The 27405-nt window shown below is 40.4% G+C and overlaps 1 protein-coding gene across 5 annotated transcripts in view; it reads left to right on the top strand.

Annotated features, from left to right (window-relative positions):
- The window catches only part of DLEC1 (DLEC1 cilia and flagella associated protein), a 55989-nt gene that overhangs the window by 21382 nt on the left and 7202 nt on the right, over positions 1-27405 (top strand). For 4 of the 5 annotated variants that reach the window (XR_006289148.1, XM_043541626.1, XM_037891172.2 and 1 more), the window contains 17 exons: positions 2067-2259; positions 3640-3698; positions 5242-5413; positions 5866-5959; positions 6209-6339; positions 10564-10722; positions 12516-12655; positions 12893-13046; positions 16899-17009; positions 18127-18257; positions 18974-19162; positions 19706-19773; positions 22465-22616; positions 23489-23604; positions 24377-24447; positions 24746-24963; positions 26243-26395. Coding sequence is in view for 4 of the 5 variants with exons in the window: in XM_043541626.1 (XP_043397561.1) it covers positions 2067-2259; positions 3640-3698; positions 5242-5413; positions 5866-5959; positions 6209-6339; positions 10564-10722; positions 12516-12655; positions 12893-13046; positions 16899-17009; positions 18127-18257; positions 18974-19162; positions 19706-19773; positions 22465-22616; positions 23489-23604; positions 24377-24447; positions 24746-24963; positions 26243-26395 (2311 nt within the window). In the remaining variant the exon portion in view is untranslated. The remainder of the gene's footprint in view (positions 1-2066; positions 2260-3639; positions 3699-5241; positions 5414-5865; positions 5960-6208; positions 6340-10563; positions 10723-12515; positions 12656-12892; positions 13047-16898; positions 17010-18126; positions 18258-18973; positions 19163-19705; positions 19774-22464; positions 22617-23488; positions 23605-24376; positions 24448-24745; positions 24964-26242; positions 26396-27405) is intronic. The other variant, XM_043541624.1, reaches the window with a different exon arrangement.

Here is a 27405-nt window from a genome sequence, read left to right as displayed (position 1 = left end):
TTTATGACCTAATATGTGCTACACTCTTCTGTTAGATTGGGACAGCAAGAATCCCCTGGGTTGGGGAAATATTCATGCAATTAATCAGCAATATGGATAAATGTTATTCTTGTTTGCAATAGCAGCCACGGGCACAATATACATATATCAGAGTGCTAAAGGCAGCCACAGATCACACTCCTGACTGAATGGCTGATCTGCTGCCATATTTTGATACATTTTCAGCTCTTTATACTGTATCCCTCCAGCCCCAGAAGATTTGTAAATGGGGGAGTTGGGGACAAAATGTCCTCAGTGGGAACACCTAAATCTAATAGATTAAATTATAAACTCTCTTTGGGATAAGGACCACATCTTAAAGTGCATTTATATTGTGCCTAGTACAATGGTACCCTGATCATGATTGAGACCACTGGGCATTGCTGTAACATAATAATAATAATAATAATAATATAATTAACAATAAGTGCAATATCTCTGATAAATTAAGTTAGAGGTTTGCAGATAACCAAAGTATCAATGGGCCAGATACTTACCTTGATTACATTAATGTAAATCCTTACTGACTGTATTGTCTTCACTGGAGTGCAGAACCTGACATGGAAACTGTATACAGACAAAATGAAAAGTGACAGAGAATTGTGTTTGGATTTATAAACGATGGGTCAGATTCTCAACTAGGGTAAATTGGCAGAGCTCCTTTGCTATTGTGATTCCCACCTGTTGAGGATCCAGCATCACATTTTCTGTACATTTTAATTGCACTGGCATGGTCACTACACTTTTATTGTAAAGCATTTGTATGAAACAAACCTGTACTTTGTGAAACAAACTTGCATACAATGCAGTAGTAAACAGGTGACTATCAAGAATAGTTTTATAGTTTCTGTCATACCAGGCAGTATAAAAATTGCACTTGTTCTTTTAGTTTCACCTCATTTGCACTCAGAAAATAAAATATCAGCTTCCTGCCATACTTATTGTGTAGTGTGAGGTTTTAGATGTCACAGTGAAGTGGATTTTAAAGCCTATTAAATTACACAAAATTCCCCATGAAGCAACTCATTTAAGCAAGCATTCTTATTGACTGCTTTCTAGTTAAGTGGCATGATTGGCTAACAATGCATAGTCATTTACTTACATGTCAAGAGTCTAAGCCTGACCTCATTTTACAATTAAATATAGAAACCTACCTACATAATAGCTAGCAGTACAGTCCAAACCCACTGAAGTCAGTGGGAGTGTTTCCATTGATTTCAGTGGGCTTTGGATGAAATTCCAGAAAGGGAAAAGTTTGATGTCAGCAAAGGCTACTTCTGTCACCTAAATGCTGCACTACATTATAGGTTAAGAAGGCTAGAATCATAGAAATGTAGGGGGTGGAAAGGATCTTAAAATGTCATTTAATCCATCCTCCTGTGCTGAGGCAGGATTAAGTATACGTAGACCACCCCGGTAGGTGTTTGTCTAACGTGTTCTTAAAAACCTCCAATAATGGGGATTCCACAACCTCCCTTATTAACCTATTCTAGCTCTTAACTATTCTTATAGTTTAAAAGTTTTTCCTAATATCTAACCTAAATCTCCCTTGCAGCAGATTAAGCTCATTACTTCTTGTCGTACCTTCAATGGACATGGAGAACTATTGGTCACAGTCCTCTTTATAACAGCCCTTAACATATCTGAAGACTGTTATCAGGTCCCTTTTCAGTTTTCTTTTCTCAGGACTCAACATGGCCAGTTTTTTAACGTTTCCTCATAGGTCAAGTTTTCTAAACCTTTTACGATTTTTTTGCTCTCCTCTGGTCTCTCTCCAGTTTGTCCACATCTTGTGCTAATAGCTTTTCAATACTTATATAGTTTATCACAGCTTCCTTGTATTTTTATACTGTAACAATCTTCCTACACAACTCTATCAGTTTTGTGACTAGTAGAGATTTTCTTATGATCTTTAAGGAAAAGGATATTGTGGACTGTGGTACAATTTTATACTATGATCTTACAGAAAAAAATCTATCTAAATATTTGGTATTATAGTCTTTTTCTGTTTATTAATCTATTTCCAGTCATGTGGAACTTCCTTTCTACTGGCAGATAATGAAGCCTAATCTGCAACCATTAATGCCTGAAGAAACTGGGGACCTTGCAAAGGTCAAGTACCACCTAGATGTAGAGTCAGCTTTCTCTATAAATCCTAACCTGGGAATTCTGCAGCCCCACACTGATCACGAGTTTATTCTCACTTATGCTCCGCAGGAGGTACGGGTCAAGATTTCTTATTTCCTATAAATTCCAGCTGTGTATTTTTATGCAAGTCATAAAAACCTTGCTGTAGAGCTTTTTGAATTAAGTTTAATCAACTGTTGTGATGCTGGGATACATAGTGTTAAAAATCTACAGCGTTATTAAAGGAAAATATGTTTTGGTTGCAAAATATCAAGCCTGATTCTGATCTCAGTTTTATACTGATTCAGCTCCATTAACTTCATCTGAGATGCTTGAGATTTACAGTGGCATCAGAGCAGAATTGGGTTAGTGTATTTAAAAAGACTTGATCCAAACAGATTACAGAGTTGAGGGTGATTAGATCACATAACTGCCTAAACAGGAGTGGAATGTATTGTGGTTTAAGAAAGATCTTAATACAGGTTAATAGAAAACTGAATTAATAAATGTTTCATTAGTGAAAACATAAAATGACACATATTGCATTATTCAGATTACTGGTATTTATAAATAAGTGAGCTCTTTGTAACACATTACAGTATTAAGGTCCGACTATATGTCATTCCTTCACACTATTAGCATAAAAGAAGAGCCATCTTTAAATTTAGTACTGCCAACAGGTACAACAGTGCCTCTTTTTCAAGCACAGTTTGGAGTTTGATGACCTCTGAATTTTGATATTAGTGGGATGGATAGACAAATACTTCAGCTGTTAAGGCATTAAAGTAATTTTATTCTTGATTTAGGGAAATCTCGCAGATATTTGTCTACAGTATGTAATATACCAGGGCAAATTATAAGATATGTTAAAGGAAAAAGTCTGAATTACAGTAGAACCTCAGAGTTACGAACACCAAAGTTACAAACTGATTAGTCAGCCACACGTACCTCATTTGGAACTGGACGTATGCAATCAGGCAGCAGCAGAAACCAAAAAAAAAAGTAAAAAAAAAAGTAAATACAGTACAGTACTGTGGTAAACATACACTCCTAAAAAATAAAGGGAAAGTTTAAAAAAAAGATTTGACAAGGTAAGGAAACTGTTTCTGTGCTTGTTTCATTTAAATTAAGATGGTTAAAAGCAGCATTTTTCTTCTGCATAGTAAAGTTTCAAAGCTATATTAAGTCAATGTTTGGTTATAAACTTTTGAAAGAACAACCATAACGCTTTGTTCAGAGTTATGAACATTTCGGAATTACAAACAGCCTCCATTCCCAAGCTGTTCCTAATTCTGAGGTTCTACTGTAACAAGTATTTTTCTTGTAACCATGCAATATAGTTGTAGTCCTTTACCTTTTAATTATAGATTATTTTGCATCCATTTTTCCCCATTTTAAATGTTCTTGATTTTGGGGGAGGGGGAGATGGATACCTCAGCATAACTGATTTAAGTTGTGTCCTCTTTCATATAGCTGAAAGATTATCACAGTGTGATTCAAATTGTACTGAGGGACATCCCAGAGCCACCTAGGTAAGCTGAGAAGCAGTAGTGACATGCAACAGACACATAATAGTGTAATTAAATTATTAGCATTAAGTTTATTGGTGGTGGTTTATTTCTCTAGTGATTGTAATGCTTGTGAATGGTCCTGGATCGACAACGCTACATAATTTATCCACAGAACAGATAGCAGACAGCATCATTGCAAGCTTTCCCACATGCTTTAGTACTTCCCAGAGGGACCACCTATGTGGGCAAGAGGTAATTCAGTCTCCATGCCCATTAATTCCGTGGCCTTTCTGCTGAGAGTACCAGCAAGTTTGCCAATTATTGCCAGTTGTCATAGTGGTCTTTGTGGTATGGATACCTGCTCAGTAGAAATTGAACTGGGATGACTAAACTCGTTTCATGTAGACCAATGAACAGCCAGCAGATGTTTACAGTTTTCATGCACCAGCCAGGATTGAATTCATACCTACAGCCAAGAGGCTTTAACTGCCATTGCCATCTCTGTATTTATTCAATCTCCTTACTTTTATTGAGTAATCACTTTAGGATTGTATATTACATTATTTCTTGCTAAGGATTTACTAAACAACATGCCAAGGTTGAACTTTCTAGCTTCACCCTTTTCTGAATTATCTATTTGCAAAGATGCCCATCAGAATATATGAGGAAGAACGATTATATTTTCCACATTTGCATAATTCAAAAAAAGATCAGCCAAAAAATATTTATTGCCAGGGTTGAGGCCTGTCACGGAAAACTTCCTTTCAAACTCAGTTTGTTTGAGAAGGTTATGAGCAGTTGCAAAAGAGACCTGTTATGGGAATTGGCAGTAGTAAAGTTTAGCTGTAGTGCACACTGCGCTCACCCATCAATAACCCTCTGCATTTGTACTGCGCTTTTCATCTGTGGAGCTCAAAGTGCTTTACGAATATTAATTCTCACAACATCTCCATAAGGAAGGTAATGTTGTTATCATGATTTTTAGCTGAGGCACATTACAGGCCCACAATTCCACAAGTGGCCTGTAATTTTAGGTGCTTTGATTTTTAAGTGTCCAGTTTTAGACACCTGATGTTCAGAGGTGGTGAGCACCTTCAACTTCAGCTGAAGTCACTGGGAGCTAGGAGTGCTCCATACTTCTGAAGGTCACATCCTAGAGGTCAAATTCTGCTTTTAATTACACTGGTGTATATCCAGAAGCCAACAGATTTATTCTGGATATAACTGAGTGGGGAACCTGATCTTAGGTGTCTAAAACACCCCAATATGGAGACACACAATTTAAAAATTTGAATCTAAGCATTTTCCCATTATCACAAGGCAATATGGTAGCAGACCAGGCAATAGGTCACTGGAGTCTTGACTCCCAGTGTCCTATTCTAACCACTAGATACCCTGGGTCTGATTCTCCTCTCATTCCAGTTTTATTTCATGGCTTCAGTAAAGTTACAGCTGATTCACATCAGTGTAAGTTAAAGGCAAATCAAACCCCCAATATCACACTAGATCAGATCATATATAAATGCAAAATCTGCTCAGTAATTCTAATGATTTCCTCACACAGCTCAGAAAAGCAGGTGATGCTTGGAAATTCAGAATCCAAAACAGATGATGTGATTGCACTGGAAATAGAAGTTAAAGGTTCAACAGAACCATTTCAACTCCTTTTGGAACCCTATGTCATTATCATCCCTGGAGAAAACTTTATTGGCGTAAATGTAAAAAAAACATTTAAGGTTTGTTTGCTTCTAACTTTATGTTGTTGTTCAATGCATGTAACTAGGCTCCATGGGCGTAATGGGAGCACATATATTGCTGTATTCTAACAGTAGCTTTGGATAGCCACACTTTTCTGGGTTTAACTTTAACCATCAATGTTGCTTTAAACTCTTGGGTTTTATGTTTTTTGTTTGTTCTTGATTCATTTCAGGGAAGGGGTTCAAGTACTATGGTGATACAGGCCACGCAAATAACTAGATAGACCTGTCACATCCTAAAACTGATCTTAGCATGTTTATAGTAGAATGGTTTTGACATGAGTTCACTGTTGAAGATAAAATTGAAACAGTGCAAACACTGAAATACCTTGTTTCTAAGGCAGCACTATTGACAACATATTGGCATTTTGAAGACTCCCGTGAAAGCATAAAGTGCATTATTTAGCTCATTAATTTTTCAATTGTTTTAGATGTGGAATAACAGCAAATCATCCATCAAATATACATGGGGAAAAATCAGTGCACATGATATAGTTGAAGTTGAACCTTATACTGGAGTGTTAGGTAAAGTTTCTGTGCTTTGTAAATAATTATTAGTAGAAATATTTAAATTGTTGAGTGTTATATTAAGAAAGAAATGGTAGAGTGTGATGTTGTCAACACATGTTTGTGAAATTAGGGCCTGAGCCAAAGCAGATGGAAGTCAATGGGAGTCTTCCCATTGACGTTCAAAGGCTTTGGGGATTTAGCCGTGTAAAGTGAGGAGGAGGGGAAAGATGATGATTATGAAGAAACTGAATTTTTCTTTTCTAGAAGCCAATGAATTCTGTGAATTTGAATTGAATTTTACTGGAAGCAAACCTGGATATGCCAGCCATAACCTGCATTGTAAAATCGAACACTCTGTGGAGCCAGTTGTGCTGCATGTGGAGGCTGCGTTTAAGGTGACAACACATACAACATTTCAGGAGGATGGGCTGGCTGAGAGAGCTGATAATGATGGGATATAATGATATATGTATAAATATAACCTTTCACCTTTTGGGTGTCAGACGTTTGGTATTATCTAATGGTTGGTGAGTGGCCTATGTGAAATGAGTTGGTGGTCTCAGTCCAATACCTAGAAGAAATCCCTTATTTCATCACTAGTTAAAACTCTTATTGTAATAGGTGTACATAAACTAGAGGGCTGCACAATTCGTTGCTTCTATAGGCTGAGCTCATGGCACCCATTGGGGCTCCTTGCATTCTTCCATTCCCCACCACAAGGTCCCTTTATGCTACCCTAACTTCCTCCTCTATTTCAGGGACTCCCTGTAACCCACCTCCACCTACCCCATGCCAGGGGTTCTGTTTGTACCCTATCCCATTCCCTCCATTCCAGCGTCTCCCATTCTCCCTCCCCATTACAGAGGTTCTGTATGCCCCTTCATTGCCCCCTCTGCCACATTCCAGGGGATGTGTGTCCTCCACTCCTCCCTCCCCCTATACCACTGTCCCCCATTCTCCCCTTGTGATGTCAGGAGCTCTTGTGCTCCGTGTTCCGCCATCCCCACATGCCTTCCATACCAGGGCTGCCCATGCCATAGGATCTATGTGTGACGGGTTCTTCCCTGGCTCTCCACCTGGAACCGGGGTACCACTGAGCCCCCTGACCCACTAGCTTGGACTCCCTATCACACTGTACTGCTGTGACAAGCTACAAAGCCCTCCAGCCTGCACTTTCACCAGCATACAAACAGGTAGGGACACACCCAGCTGCAGTTACAAGCAGGCTCTCTGACCAGCCCCTGCATGGGAAGGCTACTCTCAGCTACTCAGGCATGCGCCTCCTCTGAAGTGTAAACCAAAAATTATACCGTCTTGCATTGCACAGGGAACTGTGCAGTGTAAGCTCATAAAATTCACCCCCCTCCCTCAATGGGGAGAGGAATATGCAACAGCTTTTGTTACGCAACAGCTCCTGAGTTATGATTCCCACACACTTCACTCCAACTCACTCGTTTAGATAAAGCAAAAACAAGTTTATTAACTACAAAAGATAGATTTTAAGTAATTATAAGTGATAGTAAACAGATCAAATCAGATTACCTAGCAAATAAACAAAACCGCAAACTAAACGTAATATACTAAATGGATTAGATACGAATAGCAGATTCTCACCCTAAGAGACGATACAAGCAGGCTGTAGTTTCTTAAGGGGCAAGCTGCACTTGCTTTATAGCTTGGAATCCCCAGGTGTTTCATTCACAGGCTAAAAATCCCTTTAGTCTGCGTCCAGCACTTCTCCCAGTTCAGTCTTTATTCCTCAGGTCTTTTCAGGAGTTTTCTTGTGTGGGGAGCGAAGAACACCAGATGATGTCACTACCTGCCTTATATAACTTTTGCATATGGTGGGAACCCTTTGTTCCCAAAGCTTGGTTTCCAGACTGGTCTGTGGAAAAATACTGACATCCCAAGATGGAGTCTAGAGACGTGCTCTCATCACATGTCCTTGTAGAGTCATAGCAGCCATCATTCACAGCCTGTTTGGAGCGTTCACAGGAAGGCTTACCAGGTCGGGGATAAGCTTCTCCTAAGGCCTGTTGTTTTTTCCTAATGGCCCATTGCTCTGAATTGGCCCTTCCATGTATTCAAAAATGATACGTGCATACAAATAGGATAATCATGTTCAGCAAATCATAACCTTTCCAATGACATCTCACATAACCCGTCTTGCATAAAATGCATCATAATTATGCCATAATCATATCATAATAATATCACTGTGAAGATTATGGTGTGCAGTGTCACACTGTGTATTTGTGTACCTACCCCTGTCTTCTCATGCCAGTACCTCTGTATCCTTCCCCCCATGCCAAAATCCCTGCATTCTCCTCCCCGACCCATACTAGGGGCTGTGTGTATGCCCCCCCATTCCCTCCCATCGTTCTTATTTCTTTTCTTTCTGTCTGGAAGATAAGTCATTCAGCATTTTACACTGTATTGGGACAATAAGCAGAACTGAAATGGGGGGTATTGTTATGCTGGAAGGTGTTAATGGTTGCCATCAACCAGTTCTTCCATTTTTCTCTGAGACAATTACAGAGGTGGCTAAAGCTGCTGTTCCCTAACCAGATGCCAGGGGCTTCATGTGTCCCCCTTTTCCCTCTTCCAATTTTCACCAGAGTCAATAGGTTTCTGCCCATTGCTGCCTAAAACATTTTTGGACATTTTGAAATTAATTAGATGTTATTGTGTTTCATACACAGAAACAGATAAATGCCATCAAGTTGAGTGTAAGCCAGATTTATGTGGCACTGTCTATGCAAGCAGCCAAACTCTTTTCAACCTTGTTCTGAGGGAACAGAGACAGGACCCAGGGCTGACACTCTTATAATTAATTAGTAATTTTTCTAGGGTATATGCAGTGCTCTGAGATAATCCTCGGGTTGAAGTACAAGGCTAGATTTTCAAGGGGATAAAGTTTTTAAAGGGCCTGCCTCCTTTTTGTGCATACAGTTTTGTACCCCTCAAATAAATGGTGAAGAGAAATCGGAGTAATCTAGTTTATGCCCTCAATTAGGTAGGTAGGGCACATTTGAGTTGTGGGTGCAGTTTGTGCCTGCAGTTCATTTTTGCAGGTCCAAATTGTGTGGCTGCAAATTGCTGCTACAGACAGGTAGGCTGGGCCTTCGAGAAGTCTGGCCCACAGCATAGGGAAGATACAGGTTGAGGCAGTATGGGCAGGCTTCCTCTGCTGCTCCCTGTGCTGTATATGTTCTTTGCAGAAAGAGCCTAATCTAAAACCCACTGAAGTAAATGGAAAGACTCCCATTGACTTTAGTGAACTTTGGATCAGGCCCGAAAAGAGGATTTCAGTCTTTAGGGTTATCAGAAGCCTTTTCAGGAATACTAAATTCACATAAAAGTACTGGCATGAATGTCACCCAGATAGTAACGATTCTGTCACCACCTGTCCTGTAACCCTAAGTGCTTCTGTACTGTGCAGTTTTGGCTGAGAGCCCTGACACCAGAAGCATGCTCACTGCACAATGGCCTCAGCCTGGTTACTCCTTGCAGGATAACACCAACAGCTCTTCCAGTCCCGAGTTTCCCCAAAATCATCTGACCTGCAGTATCCAATACCTTTCACTGGATACTGACAGAGGCTGTTAAGCTTGCTGCCTCCAAAGAGCAGAGAGCTGTTAGTTTAGCTGAGGACTTTACCCTTCCATTTAATACACAGCACTGAGGTGGATTGTCTATTAAAAGGAACGTATTTAAATGATAATAAGTAAGAATAGAAGACACGGATATGATTACAAATAAAACACACTTTCTAGTGACTAAAACTTAACTTCAGCAAGTTACAATTTTGTTGAAGCAGGTGTCTCACCAAAAGTCATTTCCAGCTACTCTTGGTGTGCAGGCCAAGAGGATCCACTCTTCAGGAACTCAAAAGGTGCTGCTTCCCCTTTGTCTGCCAGGTGATGGATGCCAAACTGGCACTCTCTTTCTGCTTATATTTACCAAGGTCGACTATCACCCTTTCAAGAGCCAGGAAGGCTGCATCATAATCATTAAGTTGTCTTCTCCCCCACCCCATGCATTTAGCTTGATGGCTTTTTTTATCTTATATGTAGATGTAATCTTCATTGTCTTCTGAGGTATTACCTGGCTCAGTTTACACTGGAGACACAGGAAAACAGGCCAGGACAGGCCTGTCTAGGACAGACTGTTTCCAAAACACCTTTTAAGAACATATTTCCAGCACACATTTATATTTCTTTATACACCACCCGTACATTCATCATTCAATAATATTAATGACCAGCATGTTATTGGTTTGCATACCTTACATGACACCTTTTAGGTACAGATTATGCCAACAGTGTTTTGGGGGAATATGTTTGTATCAGGCCAAAGGTGAGTTATGGTATGGGGTGCCCTCTGCCAATTATCATTGAGGGACTCCCGGGCCACAAATGAAATCTCAGTGTAGTGCGATGTATTAATCAGAAGAAGGATATTTTCTTGATGATTTTATGATCTCTTCTGTATTAGAAACTGAACCTTTGCTTTCTGTTATAAGTTAATGTAAATACAAATCTTAGCTAATGTATGCTTTTTAATCAGGCAATTTCGGTATTGATATCCATTTTAATGTATATTTCTTGGTGTCCTAGGGTCCAGCTCTCTCTATCGATGTTCCATCACTCCATTTAGGTTTGATTAAATTGGGAGAAAATGTGTTAAGTACCTTTGAGATTCAAAACCTAAGTCAATTGCCAGCATGGTGGAGAATGCAAGAAAGTCAAGCTTGCTTAGCTGAAAGGAACGAAGATGTAAGTCGTTCCAAGAGGTTCTTTATAAGACTGGTAATATAGTTCTGTACAACGCTGCCCAGAACCAGCTACACTATCTTCTTTATCATTTGTGTCTCAGCTCCCAGGGCACTAAATTTCATCCCCCAAATCAGAAAAGTAATTTTCAGTTTTCTTATGATGATGAACAAACTGATTTTTGCACATCAAGAAAGTACAGCACAAGTTTTATTAAGTGCAATAATGTTTAGCCATTTTTCTTTGTTTCTATTTATAATGTGCCTAGGACAAATTCCCTGCTGGCCTAATTCTGTGATATGCTGAGCATATCCTCAGGGGCAGTGAATGACCTCAACTCCCACTGCTGTTAATAGGAGCCTCCTGGAAGGATATCAGCACCTTGCAGGATTGGGCCTTATGGTTATTACACAATACATTTGAAAAAGTGCAAATTTGCATCACAAAAATAACTATAAAACTTCATACCCAACAAAATACCAAAAGCATTGTTTATGATCACCTAGAATGTTAAGTATCAAATATATTCCATCCACATTCTTGACCCCATTGTTTGTCGAGGAAATCTTTCCTCTCTTAGATAGTATCTGTTGGCCAAGAACTGGCTTAGACATGGTTTAAAATGGTGGTCACACTAAAGTTCTTGTGTACCTGTCCCCAGTGCCAGATTTATCTGTCCCGCTCCCCAGAATATTTTGGCACTGTCAATCTTGGTACATTCGTAGCTGGTGTGAACAGGAAGGTGTATCTCTGCCACCCTCACTGAAAACCAGATTTGGTCCCATGTTCTTTCAAGGGAAAGATCTGGACATAGTGATTCATGCCACTGTCATACTCTGCCTGGGGTACATATTAAATCTCTTTGGAGCCTGATGCTGGAAATTTGTTAAGCAAGTACATTACATTGGTCCTTTGTAATCTGAGTTGGCTGCCCATGAGTTTCTGGATTAAGATGATGATTAAGATTGTCTTTGACATATAAAGGCCTGAAACTTACTTACTTTGAAAGATCATGTCTCTCTTCGTATTATACAGTTGCAGTTAAGGTCAGCAGAAGCAAGATGGAGGTTTCTTGTTTAAAAGAGAAGGGGCTGCTGGCAGGGTGTTTCCCAGGAGGGCCTGTTTGCTTTGGAACACACTCCCCACTTTGGTCTGTGATAGCCAGAATATGTTGACCTTCAGAGCATGCTACAAATCCAGGATTTTGGGGGTAGGGAGGCTGGTGGCAGAGGGTTGACTCTGAGGAGCATAGGGAGCTGTATCGGATATCTGATTATTGCTAGCATATGGTTGCATTTGTGGCTGGATTTGTCATGCTTTGTGTTTTAAAATAAATGTCTAGGGCACCTAGAATCTGGGATAGGTGCTTTTTATTTTTATATAAAGAATCATTGTAGGTCCATATCTCTAAAACAAAGAAGGCAAAATTCTGCCCTTCGAGTTGTTCATGTAATTCCTACTGTAGTCAGTAGAAGTTGGACATGATTGTTGGCCAAAATTTGGTCTAAAGACATTTTGTAAGCACAGCTTTCTTGGACAGAATGGGTCGGGCTAGCAGAACTAAATGAGGGACCCTATCTAGTTAATTAAAAGTTACTTCTTACCTTAAACAGTGGAAGATCCACAATGTCATGTGCTGTATTCTCAGTCTCCTGATCGATATCCTGAGTTCTTCAGTTTGGGTCTTTAGCTGCATGGTATGCAAAGCGCTTACCAAACTGAGAACTTGGGTTCAGCATTTTACACTGCCTAGCAAGGTTTTGAGTGACATTCACATTTGTTTCTCTATCACCTAGGCATCCCCATTCACGATTCAGCCATCTGATGGAGAATTACCTCCTTTGGGCAAATGCAGCGTGTCAGTTCTGTTCAGGTCCTTGCTATGTCAACGTCTCCAGACAGTATTAGAACTAGATGTCAAAAATGGAGAAGGAAGGTGAGGAAAAAATGGAAGTTTTCCTTTAAGCCATATTTTAGTTTTGATATTTTTGTCTCCTGAAACACCACGGACAATGACCGACACCTGCAGCACTCAGAATAGTATAATATATTAATAAGCTGCTCAATTACACATATTGCTAAATTAACACTACCCTCATGCTTCCCAGAATGTCTGTGTAAATTCACTAACTACGCAACAGTAAAACTGGGCCATTTCTGGGTCTATTTCCAGTCATCTTCCTGTTTTTGTTGAAGTTCAGACCCCCCAAGCATGTCTGATGTCTAGTCACTTGGTGTTCAGTGAAATTTATATTGGAGTTCCAGCACAAGCTACTGTCAAACTCTTTAACCAGACACTGCTGCCAGCAAAATACTTTTGGGAAGAGGTAAGTGACTTTCTACTGTGACAGTTAGTAGTGACACTAAACTGGGAGGAGTGGTAGATACGCTGGAGGGTAGGGGTAGGATACAGAGGGACCTAGACAAAATAGAGGATTGGGCCAAAAGAAATCTGATGAGGTTCAACAAGGACAAGTGCAGAGTCCTGCAATTAGGACAGAAGAATCCCATGTACTGCTACAGACTAGGGACCAAATGACTAGGCAGCAGTTCTGCAGAAAAGGACCTAGGGGTTACAGTGGACGAGAAGCTGGATATGAGTCGACAGTGTGCCCTTATTGCCAAGAAGGCTAACAGCATTTTGAGCTGTATAAGTAGGGGCATTGCCAGCAGATCGAGGGAAGTGATTATTCCCCTCTATTCGACATTGGTGAGGCCTCATCTGGAGTACTGTGTCCAGTTTTGGGCCCCACACTACAAGAAGGATGTGGAAAAATTGGAAAGAGTCCAGTGGAGGGCAACAAAAATAATTAGGGGGCTGGAGCACATGACTTATGAGGCGAGGCTGAGGAAACTGGGATTGTTTAGTCTGCAGAAGAGAAGAATGAGGTGGGATTTGATAGCTGCTTTCAGCTCCCTGAAGGGGGGGTTCCAAAGAGGATGGATCTAGACTGTTCTCAGTGGTACCAGATGACAGAACAAGGAGTAATGGTCTCAAGTTGCAGTGGGGGAGGTTTAGGTTGTATGTTAGGAAAAACTTTTTCACTCGGAGGGTGGTGAAGCACTGGAATGGGTTACCTAGGGAGATGGTGGAATCTCCTTCCTTAGAGGTTTTCAAGGTCAGGCTTGAGAAAGCCCTGGCTGGGATGATTTAGTTGGGGATTGGTCCTGCTTTGAGCAAGGGGTTGGACTAGATGACCTCCTGAGGTCTCTTCCAACCCTGAATTCTATGATTCTATGACACAAGATAGGGGCTGAGCGCTGTAGTTGCTATCACAATACAAATAATAAAAAATAATAAGATAACTTCTGCGATGTGTCCTATGTGTAGTGACCCCTTGATTGGGTCGTCAGCAGGAATTAAATCTGGGAACTCTTGCTCTAAAGCAGCGGTACTCAACCAGGGGTCCGTGGCCCCCTGGTGGTCTGTGAGCCCTTTCAGGGGCACCGCGTGGTCCCACAGCTGAAACCCGGTGCCCCTACCCGCACGTGGGGCTGAAGCTGGGAGCGGTGCGGGGCTGAAGCCAGCATCCCCCTTCCCCAGCCAGGAGCGGCACGGGGCTATCCCTTGCCTGCACCCTGAGCTACTTCCCTGCCCACACACAGCCCCTAGCTATGCCCTCCCTGCACTCTGAGCCACAGCCCTCACTGCACACAGCCCGTAGGCGCCCCCCTGCCTGCACCCTGAGTGGTTTTCAAACTTTTTGAGCTGAGTCCCCCCTTTGAGTTATATTTTTTGGTTGCGGCCCTCCACAGCCCAGACAGGCTGGGTGGCCTGCTGAGGTGAGTCAGGGGGTGGAGGTGGTGCTCCCTCCCTAGACTCCCCTGTGCGGAGCTGGCCCGAGCCCCACCAGCCCTCACCTCCCAAAATAGAAGTCAAACTATGCCTATGCCCAAGGGTCCCCTTCCCACCCCCCGCTTTGCCCTGGAGTTTTTATAGCATGTTGAGGGGGGCCTCAGCAAGAAAAGGGTTGAGAACCCCTGGACTAAGGCACAATCCTTTCCCCTTCAGCTAAAGGAGTAACTCTGTTAAGTGGGAGCAGTAGCTCTATCTTATTCTCTATGTTGACTGGCCACTAGAGAAGCGACAGGACACACTTAGCCTGCGTGTTACACAACGTATTGTGCTGTGTCAGGAATTCCATTGATTTATTGGAGTTAATTTATGATTCTGTGATTATATTATGAGGTAACTGAGAAATCCCTCATTCTGGACTTTTATACCACATTTGGGCTTTGGAGGCAGACTTGTGTGGGAAAAGTGTACATATAATAATAATTACTATTAGGGCTGTCAAGTGATTACAAAAATTAATCACGATTAATTGCATTGTTAGAGAATAATAGAATAGCATTCATTTAAATATTTTGGATGTTTTCTATATTTTCAAATATATTGATTTCAATTACCACACAGAATACAAAATGTACAGTGCTCACTTTATATTATTATTTTTACGTTATATATATTATATTATAATATTACATTATTATTATAAATATACAAATATTTGCACAGTAAAAAACAAAAGAAATAGTATTTTTCAATTCACCTAATACAAATAATGTAGTGCAATCTCTTTATCATGAAAGCTGAACTTACAAATGTAGAATTATGTAAAAAAAAATAACTGCACTGAAAAATAAAACAATGTAAAACGTTAGAGCCTACAAGTCCACTCAGTCTTACTTCTTCAGCCAATCGCTCAAACAAACAGGTTTGTTTACATTTGCAGGAGATAATGCTGCCCACTTCTTGTTTACATGTCACCTGAAAATGACAACAGGTGTTTGCGTGGCATTGTTTGTAGCCAGCGTTGCAAGATATTTACATGCCAGATGCGTTAAAGATGTCCCTTCATGCTTCAACTATCCTTCCAGAGGACATGCGTCCACGCCAATGACGGGTTCTGCTCGATAATGATCCAAAGCAATGCGGACTGACGCATATTCATTTTCACCATCTCAGTCAGATGCCACCAGCAGAAGGTTGATTTTCTTTTTTGGTGGTTCAGTTCTGTAGTTTCCGCATCGGAGTGTTGCTCTTCTAAGACTTCTGAAAGCATGCTCCACACCTCGTCCCTCTTCAGATTCTTAAACCTTGGGTTGAGTGCTGTAGCTATCTTTAGAAATCTCACATTGGAACCTTCTTTGCGTTTTGTCAAACCTGAAGTGAAAGTGTTCTTAAAATGAACAACATGTGCTGGGTCATCATCCAAGATTGCTATAACATGAAATATATGGTAGAATGTGGGTAAAACAGAGCAGGAGACATACAGTTCTCCCCCAAGGAGTTCAGTCACAAATTTGCATTTTTTTTTAATGAATGTCATCAGCATGGAAGCATGTCCTCTGGAATGGTGACCAAAGAACGAAGGGGCATACGAATGTTTAGCACATCTGGCACGTAAATACCTTGCAATGCCGACTACAAAAGTGCCATGCAAACGCCTGTTTTCACTTTAAGGTGACATTGTAAATAAGCAGGAAACATTATGTCCCGTAAATGTAAACAAACTTGTTTGTCTTAGCGATTGGCTGAACAAGAAATAGAACTGAGTGGACTTGTAGGCTCTACAGCTTTACATTGTTTTGTTGTTTGAGTGCAGTTATGTAACAAAAAAAACCTTTATTTGTAAGATGCACTTTCACGATAAAGAGATTGCACTTCAGTACTTGTGTGAGGTGAATTGAAAAATACAATTTCTTTGTTTATCATTTTTACAGTGCAAATATTTGTAATAAAAACAATAATATAAAGTGAGCACTGTACACTTTGTATTCTGTGTTGTAATTGAAATTAATATATTTGAAAATCTAGAAATATATTCAAAAATATTTAATACATTTCAATTGGTATTCTATGTTTAAAAGTGCAATTAATTGTGATTAAAAAAAATTGAGTTAATTGCGTGAATTAACTGTGATTAATTGACAGCCCTAATTACTATTAAGAAAAAAGTAATGGACAAAAGCATCTAAGTAACTGAATGTAGTGGAATTAAAGCGCCTGTAAAGTGTGTCCAGACTCTACATATCAGATCTATCATTTTCCTGAAACATATAGATTCTCTGTGTTGCTTCATCCTGATAATCATTTCCAATCTGGAGATGAATTTTGAATGGAGTAGATTTCATCACAGTTAACTGAATGTTCAAGTGTTTATCCTACTTGATAGCTTATCGGAAGTCAGTCAGCTTTCTGCTCTGCCAGCGTCTCCCCAAGAAGTGGCACTTTGGGCCCACATGAAGAAAAAGAATTGTGTATAGAGCTAACAGCTAATATTATGGTAAGTTTAAAAACTCGTCTAATTTTAATAACACAGAGAACACTGGGGTTTTTATTTCAAGACCATGTGGCAAAAACAGTATTTGCAAGTACAGTACAATGCAATTGTGCATAGAATCTGTCTCAAACTGCCTTTCAGATATGCTTTATAGACTAACATGATTGAAGACAGAAGATAATATGATTTAAATTATAGGCACCTTAAATTGACTTTGTAGTCGGCTTGCTTGCTGCTTTGTTTTATTTTTTTTCTACTATGCCCTTTTCTTTACACTTAATGATTAATGCTGCTTTTGTAATATACAAAACTATTTTTGACCTTTATTCTTAATACATATTAAATTGATTAAATTTTACTTTATGGTCCTGAAAACATCTTCCTTACATTAATTCTCACCATTTTTCTCTCTCACCTAAGGCCTGGCTACACCTAAAACTTAGGTCAATCTAGCGCATTTCTCAGGGGTGTGAAAAATTCACACCTCCGAGAGACATAGTTGTCATCCTAAACCCTGCTATAGACATCATTAGGTTGACAGAAAAATTCTTCTGTCGACCTGCCTACCACCTCTCATCCTCTTGAGAGAAGTGGGAAAACCCCTTCCGTCACTGTAGCAAGTGTCTACACTGCGGCGCTACAGCTGTGCAGCTGCAGCGCCATAACTATGCCACTGTAGCATCTGTAGTGTAGACATATCCTAACTCTTCCTTACCTGGAAAAACTTAAAGGAGGGAGGTCAGAATTAATGTGTCCAGACAATGAGATCCATTTCCACAAGCAGTCTGTCACTGAAAAGACAGGCTTCTATCAGAAAATGTGGCAAAAATCAGTAATGGTGCATTTTTAGGTTTACAGTATTTGATGTTGATGCAAAACATACAGTAACATCAGCAAATGTTTAATGTGGTATCTACTACCAAACAAATCTGATGCAGTGTTTTGGTAGGAAATCCATGTAAAGCAACGTGTAAAACGTCTCAGTCTTCCCCTGCAATTCTGTTGGTTTTTTTAATCCAGTAAGATTTTTACCTGTTTTACTAATACATTTTTGATGATGACATCTTTCGTCTGTATCTTTGACTCCATTTACAAAGAAGATGTGACTTTCTCCTATTAGGATGAGCTGAATGACCTTACCCTCTGCTGTAGCATAGAAGATATGATTGAACCTCTTTTTATGGGGATTTCTGGCCAAGTAAAGGGACTGCATGTCACATACTTGATACCTTGTGACAGTAAAGTTACCAGGTAAATGAAGGTGTTATAAAATAATCACCCAGACTTGTTTGTTGGTTTTTAACATCTAATACACTGTAATAGTCCATCTATATTCTGATTGAATATCTTTGCTTTCTCTGCTTGGAGTGAAAGAATTAGCCCTCTTGCTGCCAGCCAAGGGATGGGGATCCTATGCCCATCATAGCTTCACAAGCCAAAGTAACTGTCTGCAATGTTTAAAATATGTAAATTTAACTCTCAGATATGGATATTAAAGTATTGAGTTCTATACCATACAATTTAAGATCAAATATCCTGGGCTGTTTCGAAGTTTTCCTGCCACATTGCCAAATCTGGTATATGACAAATGCAACTCTCCTTGATAATTTCAAAGCCTACGTCTGCCTGGTATTTTTAATTGTATCCTTGTGATACCTAACATGACTACTCTGTTTCAGGATGTACTTTAAGTCCTTGTTGTTTCTTTTTTTCAGGTGAGCCAGAAATAGCTTTAATTTGGCAGATCAGCATAATCACTACACCTGAAATAAATTCCTACAGGAATATAATTGAGGGAAACCAATACTGGCAAATGCTGGTGGTATAAATCTTAGGCTAGTTGGTCCTTTTCACAAGGGACATCAAAATTGCCTTATGTTGGAAATCTCAACTCTGCCTAAACTGTTTCTATGCTATGAAGAAAGAGGAGTGCTAGCTTTAATATCTGACGTCACTTTTATCTTTAGTGATGAGAAGCAAATGTTACGAAGTCCTCAAGATCTTCTGTTGGACTTTGGATCTGAAGTTGCATTGAAGAGCATAGTAACACGCCAACTAATACTTACCAATCATACTGGAATCGATGCTCCATTCACACTAGAAGCTGAATATTTCAGTAGCTGTCCAGTTACCACAGAGGAACAAGGAAACAGTCTGTAAGTTGTGCCTTTTTTGCTAATGAATCGGATTCTCGGCCTGATTTTCCTTTCACGTTGCTGTGTAAATTTGGAATAATTTCATTGAAATGGAGGTATACTGGTGTGAGGGGACAATCCCCTATTGCCATGCCACTTCGTGCAATACTGGGTGTTTCTTGAGTTGACTTTGCTTTGCTTATGAGAAATGATGAATCCTCTGGCTGAGGTACTATGGTTGCAGGCCATCAACTTTTGCAGGAAACACAAAGGGCAGGATTCTCATTTGGTGTAAATAGCATTGCACTATTGACATTAGTGGAGCTATGCTGATTTACACCAGCTGAGGATCTGGCTTACGGAATCCTGAACTTGTGTCTTGGCATTTAAATGGCTTCACATATAAAGAAGCTATTTTAAAAATTCATTTAGCAGGTGATTCTAGGAGGTCTGTCTTTGAGCAATAGTTACCCACAATCTAGGAGTTTGGTTGAACTAGCTTGTAAAGTTAGCAAAGACTTGTGCGGCTCACAGACTTATCATTGAGTCTTTTCCTTTTACAAGCTCCACAGCCAGCCTGGTGAAAAGAACAGCACATATCAGAAGACATGGAGCCAAGAGAGCACAATCAGGTATGAGAAAAGCTATTTTTGTTGGCCAGAAAGATATCTCCTCACAATTGGCACACCCAGCAACAGCATTTATGGAAAGAGGGCTGAATGGAAATGGAAATCCCTTAATATTAGAGTTTGGGCCTCCAGGACAGGACTGAAACATACTGGTGGACGTTGTGGGGCTTGCCCACAGCATTCAGTGTCTAGTCTGTAGATAGAGGAGTCCAGGCCCCAGGGCAGTCAATCTGGTCCTTTTTACAAGCTCTAAAATTTAAAAAAATTAGGCCAAATTCCAAACTGATTTCCATCCCCTGCAGCCTTATTGATATCAGTAGGGTTGGATGGACTGACCAGGCAGGATTTGATCCTTTGTTGTTTATTATTTATATTGCAGTAGCTCCCAGAGGTCCTAATAAGGAAGGTTCACAGCTCCGTTGTGCAAGGTATTATACCAGTACAAAGAATCAGACTCTGATACCCTTATTCATCTAGAGGAGCACCTTACTTCACAAGTAGCCATTGAGACTATTTATAAAGTAAGGTGCTATGAGTGAGTAGTGATATCAGAATCTAGCCAATAGCAAATAAAACAATTTAAAAGATGCAATAGAATGTCTACTCCCAGGGGAATTGTGTGCCAGTGCGCATGTGCATAATTCATGTGCCACAGAAAATAACTTCTGCCGGAAAGTTGCTGCAGTCACACCTTTTGCCCACCAGGGTCCGCTGTGGCTCTAGAACAGAGCAGACACTCTGGAGCCCTCCCCTGCTGCTATAGGGAAGAGAAAACACTGTGTTCCTTGCAGCGCCCTGCCTGTGGGGCCAGGACAGAAGACAGAGGATATGGGTGGACAGGCAACGTGGGGCACACACGGCTGCTGGGGGCATCACAGACTAAGGGCTAGTGGGGCAGGACAGATAGAGTCAGGGGCTGAATGGGAGTGGAGGCGCAGGACCACATGGGGACAGGGGTAGATGTGCCTGACTGAATGGGAGAGGCTAGGAGTCAGCCAGGGGTCTGTCTGGGGGAGGCGCCCCAACTGCCTAACAATCCTGCCCTTCCTCCCCCAAAAAACCCTTTTCATATTTCTCCCACCAACAACCCTCCAGGTACACTCCCAGGATCCTTTTTTCCTCAGCTCCTCTGGTACCTCTGACTCCCCCAAGCCTTTGCCCTGCTTCTGAGGGGTGTGGGAAATAGGGTCTGTATTGTCGTTTAAATTAATTACTCAGAGTTCTGTATTTATATGCCTAGTAAGGAATCTATTTGTCAAAAAACATTTCCTGAATCTTTTTCATTGTCTGTATTGTTACAGACATACTTACTGACAGGAATTTTGAAATAAAGTACCAAAAATAATGGAAACTGGTGTGATTATATTGTGTTATTTTGACAAATAAAATATGCAGAATTTTGCAGAATTTTTAATTTTTTGGTGCAGAATTTCCCCAGGAGTAAATGCCTAACATTAGTTCTCACGTTGTATCCTGTGATGCACTTCCAAGTGGTCCATGGAGCTCCGTCTATGTCAATAGCAGAGCATCTCTGTTTTCAAGAAGTGATGCCTCCTGCCACATATTATCCAGTCAGGACTGTCTTGGGGTTTCTGGGACATTTTTTTGATCAAGTAAACAAACAAGTCCTTATCTACATCTGGAGTGCTTGCTAAATATCTTAGTCAGGTGTTTGTTAGATGTTTAGATTTCCAGACACTACCACAACTAGAGGGCTAGCAGACATCTAGAAATAAATAAATAGCATAGATCACGAAGTTAACCAATCAGTCACTCCAATCCCATTGGAGTCCATTTATTTTCATCTTACCAATATTGCTTTTTCATGTAATCAAGCATTACATTTGTCACAGAAAAGTGCAGAATTAGGAGGTTGGCAGGGGAGGTTGTCCTTGGAAGAATCTTTGTCTTAACAAGTGATCCGTAATATAAAAACAGATTGAGAACCACTGAATAGGAAGCTGGAGTGAAAATGATTTGATTCTAGAGCAGTGGTTCCCAAACTGTGGTACATGTACCCCTGGGGTATGTGAGACACCACTGGGGGGTATGCAGGAGAAATTGTGTAATGGTGGATTTTATTTATTATTTTATTTATTGCATTTTCATAATAGGCTACTCAGACGAAGCTTTAAAATTCCGTGGGAATTTGTTATATACAGTACAGTAGTTAATTTACTTCAAGATGTACCAGTGAGAACACAAATACACAGAGATGCTGACGTACAGAGCCCTCACCTCCAATCACTGTACAGCACAGGTTCAGTTGCCCAGCAACTGTCCAGTCTAGTCTAACTGAGCTCAGAACTTAGGGGTTTTTTCGGTTGTATACATTGCACTATACCTATATCTGTATATAACAGTGAAATACAGACAGATGGCTAAAGACAAATAGTGTTAAGAAGAACACACAAAGTATCAGTGATAAGAAGGGTGGGGTACATGGGCAGCTGGTAGATCTGGAAGGGGGTATGTGGGCTGCTGGCAGCTCTGGAAGGGGGTATACAATAGGAAAAGTTTGGGAAACTATTCTAGAGGCTGAATTCTCAACTTTGTAAATAGGCATAGCTCCACTGAAGCCAGTGGAACTACCCTGATTAATACCAGCTGATGATCTGAACATGTATTTTGTTTGAAAAACAAACCTTATTCCATTTCCTAGAAATCTTATCAAATGCTCTTCTATTCTTTCAGCATTTATGCTGGCTTTACTGTCTCATGGGAGAGGAGTGGCTTTCCATGCCCAACCTTCCACAGGAACTCTGAAAGCCTTCCAGCAGCTAATTATAGAAATAACAGCTTATAACAACATGTGGGGAGAGTACCATGATGATCTCATCTGTAGGGTAGGTGAGGCTTTTTCTTCTGATAACCAAATCTGCATGGTCGGTTTGGGGCCAATTGTCTTTCCCCAAATTCCTCTTTGCTAAAACACATTCTTCTGCTTGTCAGGATTTCAATAAAGATTCAGAATAGCTTTTTCTAGACTGTTTCTTCTGACAAGGTTTAGTTGACAATTGTCCTCTCCTGTTAGAACGTATGGATCTGGTTTTGGCTACATGTTGAAGGCCTTTTTTTTCAGAGGGCTGTAACAGAGTTCCACAACATAGTTTTATTCCATCTACAAAATCCAGTTGTAACAGTCGCTACTCGGTTCCACCAACCCAATATGTTGTGCTTTTGTGCCTGGTGGAAGGGCTCTTAGGCTTTGTCTACACTGTCACTTTGTCGGCAACACTTTTGTCATTCCAGGGTGTTAAAAAACCACACACGCACACCCCGAATGTTTTACCGACAAAAAGCACTGTTGTGAACAGCAGTTTGTCACCAGGGAGCGCTCTTCTGCCGACAAAGCCGCTGCATCTCGTGGGGGCTGGAAGTTTTTTGTCAGCAGGAGAGCTCTCTCCTGCTGACAAACAGCTGCTTCGTGGTGCCTTTTAGTGGCACGGCCGTAGTGGCACAACCGTGTTGCTAAAAGCCTCGTAGTGTAGCCATAGCCTTAGAAAGGCATCAAGCAGAATGTCCAATAGATTAGGTACAGTACTTTCCTGGTGACAAGAGTCCTCATTAGATCTCTTGCTTCACTAATGTCCTTTAAAAGAGAGAGTTAAAAAAAAACTGAAAATCCATTTGGCTCAAAGGCTACGATATAATTTAGTAACCCACGTTCTAAGGTAGCATTTAATTCTAATTGCCAAGATGCATTGTTTTTTCTTAGGTGGGAGACTTACGGCCTACATTAATTCCTATGCAAATGACTGTGAAAGGTTGCCCAATCTTCTTGCAGATGACAGGACCTCAGACTGAACACCAAACAAAGATACCGGTAATCAGGTATAGCCCCCCAAATGCTGTTTGTAAGGACGTCAGACATTTCAAATGCCATTAGACTATGCCTACAGTGTTCATTTTTGGTCATTTGCTGTTGTTCACTAAGAAGGCAGACAACGTTCAATGGTATATTTGTCAAAATACAGTGTGTGCTTTATTTTGTTTAGACAGTCAAACATTACACTAAGGCCTTATCTGATGTAGATAAGTTTAGCATACCGCTTTGTTTGTGTTTCCTAGCATGACTGTAAAATGCGCTGTTTCCATATACATCATCTCCTAAATCCTTCATCAACCATGCTACCAACCATTCTTCCAGACTGTTTTCTTGGGGTTTAATACTGATTGAATTTCAGTCATTCCAGGCTCAGTTGATTCAGGGCCAGCATGGACAGAGATCACTGGCATGATGGAAATGGTGGAAAAAGTCCTGCTACTCCTGTCACTGAGGAGGTAGCCTCTGCCACTCCAACGCTTCTATTGACTTCTTTATCCACCATCTTTCAGAAGCACATTTTCTCACACACACAAGTCTGAGACAACTATGTCATCAGAATATGGAGGGAGTGGATAATGGAATGTAATCTGAATGTACAAAATAACTTTGTTTCCTAGATTGACTGTAGATTATCTGGTTTCCAATACAACAAACTGCCAACAGTAACTCTTTAAGCTGATCTGTTTCCACTTTGTTAATGACTCATTTAAAAGAAAAATTGTTAGGAGTTGACTTAACAATTGCACATTGTAACATTAACTTATTCCTCCTTTCCAGGTTTGGTGCTCATGTCTCTGGTGGGGATACTGTCACCCGCTGCATCAGACTCAACAACCCCACTCCCTGTGGTAAGGCTGGTTTCATATTCTAAGATATACGAGCTAGGCTGGGATCCTTGGACCTGGCTAGACTGTGTCTAGTGCAAGACCAGTGACAGGCAAAGATGGGTTTAAGTCACATTTACGCTCTTCTGATCCTTGAGGAATCCCTGACTGGTCCTGAGAGTAAAAAACTTCCACTTAAGTGCGCTTAGCATCCGTGTGTCCGTGTGCCATTGTCAACCTAGTCCACTTTTTCTCAAGGGCCAAAAAAGCTATGTTATTGTTGGCCTGACTAAGATTAATAGTTCTTTCCTTTTTCATTCAGACATTCGCATGGACTGGAAAACTTACAATCAAGAAAAAGATCATGAGAAGCTGGTGGACCTCTTGCTGTTTTATGGCCCTCACTTTCCTATGAAGAACGTAGAGGAGAATGAGATTGAGTCAACTGCGAGCGCTTCAGAGACTGAAATTGTGTTAAACTGGGATAAAATTCCAAGCAGCCCAGACACCATTTCTCCAGCCTCCTTCGTGACAGATGATGTAAGGTCATGGCAGCGTGGTTTTCTAAACCCCATTATCAGAAAAGCGAACAGAATGCTGGGAATCATTAGGAAAGGGCTGGATAATAAGACAGAAAATATACTGCCTCTGTATAAATCCATGCTACATCCATATTTTGAATGCTGCGGGCAGATGTGGCTGCCCCATTTCAAAAGATACACTGGAATTTGAAAGGTGCAGAAAAGGGCAACAACAATGGTTAGAAGTATATAGCAGCTTCCATATGAGGAGAGATGAATAAGACTGGAACTTTTCAGCTTGGAAAAGAGATGATTAAGGGGGATATAATAGAGGTCTATAAAATCATGACAGGTGTGTAGAAAGTAAATAAGGAAGTGTTATTTACTCCTTCTCGTAACAGAAGAACTAGGGGGTCACCAAATGAAATTAATAGGCAGCAGGTTTAAAACAAACAAAAGGAAGTATTTCTTCACACAATGCACAGTCAACCTGTGGAACTCCTTGCCAGAGGATGTTGTGGAGGCCACTGGGGAAGTTCCAGAAGATTGGAAGGGAGCTAATGTGTCAATTTTTTAAAAGAGGTTAAGGGGTGACTTGATGAGTCTATAAGTACTTACATGGGGAGCAAATATTAAATAAGTGGCTCTTCAATCTAGCAGAGAAAGATATAACATGATCCAATGGCTGGAAGATGAAGCTAGACAAAGTCAGACTGGAAATTAATAAATTTTTAATGGTAAGAGTAATTAAAAATTGTTAACAATTTATCAAGGGTCATGGTGGATCCTGCATCACTGACCATTTTAAAATCAATCAGGATGGGATGTTTTTCTAAACGATCTACCCTAGGAATTATTTTGGAGAAGTTCTCTGGCCTGTGTTATACAGGAGGTCAGACTAGATGATCATAATGGTAATTTCTGTTCTTAGAATCTATGAATCTGTATTAAACCATCACTATTTTTTGTTTTGAAAACATTAATCTAGGAAGCCATGGGCTGGAATGCTGCTTTGCATGATGAGCAAGACACTCCTAAGGCTCAGTCTTGCTGTCATCTGAACAGCATTGGGGTACCTGACCTTCCATTGATTTCAGTGGGAGGTCAGGGCATCCAGCGCCCGCAGGAGTTACCCCGAGTCACAGTGTTTAATGGGAGAAACCAGGGTTTATGCTGGAAAGTGAGACAAAATGATATTAGCTATTTTTGCTCTCTCCTTTTGTTTTGAGAATGATGGGTCTGCCTTCCCATAGTCCTGTGCTGAATGCGTAACATTCCTTACCCTTTCATACCTGTAGGAGTCAGATGTAGACAACAAGGAAGAGAAAGGAAGGAGTGATTCTGAAGTCTGGAGACCAGTAAATAATCAACAGAAAATAATCTCTGTCCTTGTACAAGCTCATGAAGGGTTTCCTTCCGACTATCCCTACTGTATAACTCCTACACAAATTGTAAGCTGTGGCTCTTATATGTCCTTATAGTTTGCAAATAGCCAACTGTGTAGGACTGGGGAGATGGGACAGAAAGGGAAGGCTTTTCATTGGTACAGAGCAAGAGCAGTGGAAAAACGAAATCTTAAAGAAGGTGTGGAGAAATACTTCTGCAGACCTTAGGAAGTCAACAGGATAACAGTGGTCTCCAACAGACTTCCCAAGGTCCAAGAAGTCCAAGTACCAAGCTCTGGAAGCAGGTCCTTTGCCCTGTGAAGAACAGGCAAGCATAACTGGTTGAGCTTGAATGCAGGCCTTTCGACCTTAGGCTGTCTTCACAGGTGACTCATCCTGTACAAATATACTGTATAACTCATACTGCTTCAAAAATAATTGATGCAAAATCAATTAGGGACCACAAGATCTAGAATAAAATATGCTCAGAAATTTGACAGGAAAAAAATGACAAACAGTTTATTGGAAACAAAGTTATGAGTGTGTGTGTCCATACATCAAAAATTTGAACATTAATGAACTTTTAAAAAAACCCACCACATCTTAAATCTTGGACTAATCTAGCAGTGTATCAATTTTCAGTTCCCAAATGTAAGAAACTTCTTTGCCAAAGGGTTAAAGTACAAGGTTAGACTTAATAAAAGAAAATTTTAAAGGGGTCATTTGTAAATTTTTGGAACTCAACGGTAATTAGAAACTTAACTAAGTTCTCAGAAAATTAATTCAGTTTCTTAAAACTAATTTAGTTATTTTGGTGCACGTGTATGCATGGACCCCTTTATTTCAGAATAAAAGTGGCTAAAGTTGAGTGTACCCACATAGATTTGCATGGAAATAGTTACACTGGTTTTAATTCATATTTTGTCATTTTTGTGCAAGTCTGGGCATAGAGCAGCCCAAAGAGATTTTTATGTATGCTTTAACTGCAAAGCTCAATGCAACCTTAGATGTAGATCTGTTAAGATGCTTCCATAATGCAAAACTGCTCATTTGCTTTAGCTAAATGTCTGTATAAT

This window comes from Chelonia mydas, chromosome 2 (assembly GCF_015237465.2).
Source record: "Chelonia mydas isolate rCheMyd1 chromosome 2, rCheMyd1.pri.v2, whole genome shotgun sequence".
Lineage (NCBI taxonomy): Eukaryota > Metazoa > Chordata > Testudines > Cheloniidae > Chelonia > Chelonia mydas.
Note: the sequence above shows the minus strand (reverse complement) of the source record. Positions and strands in the feature narration are given on the sequence as shown.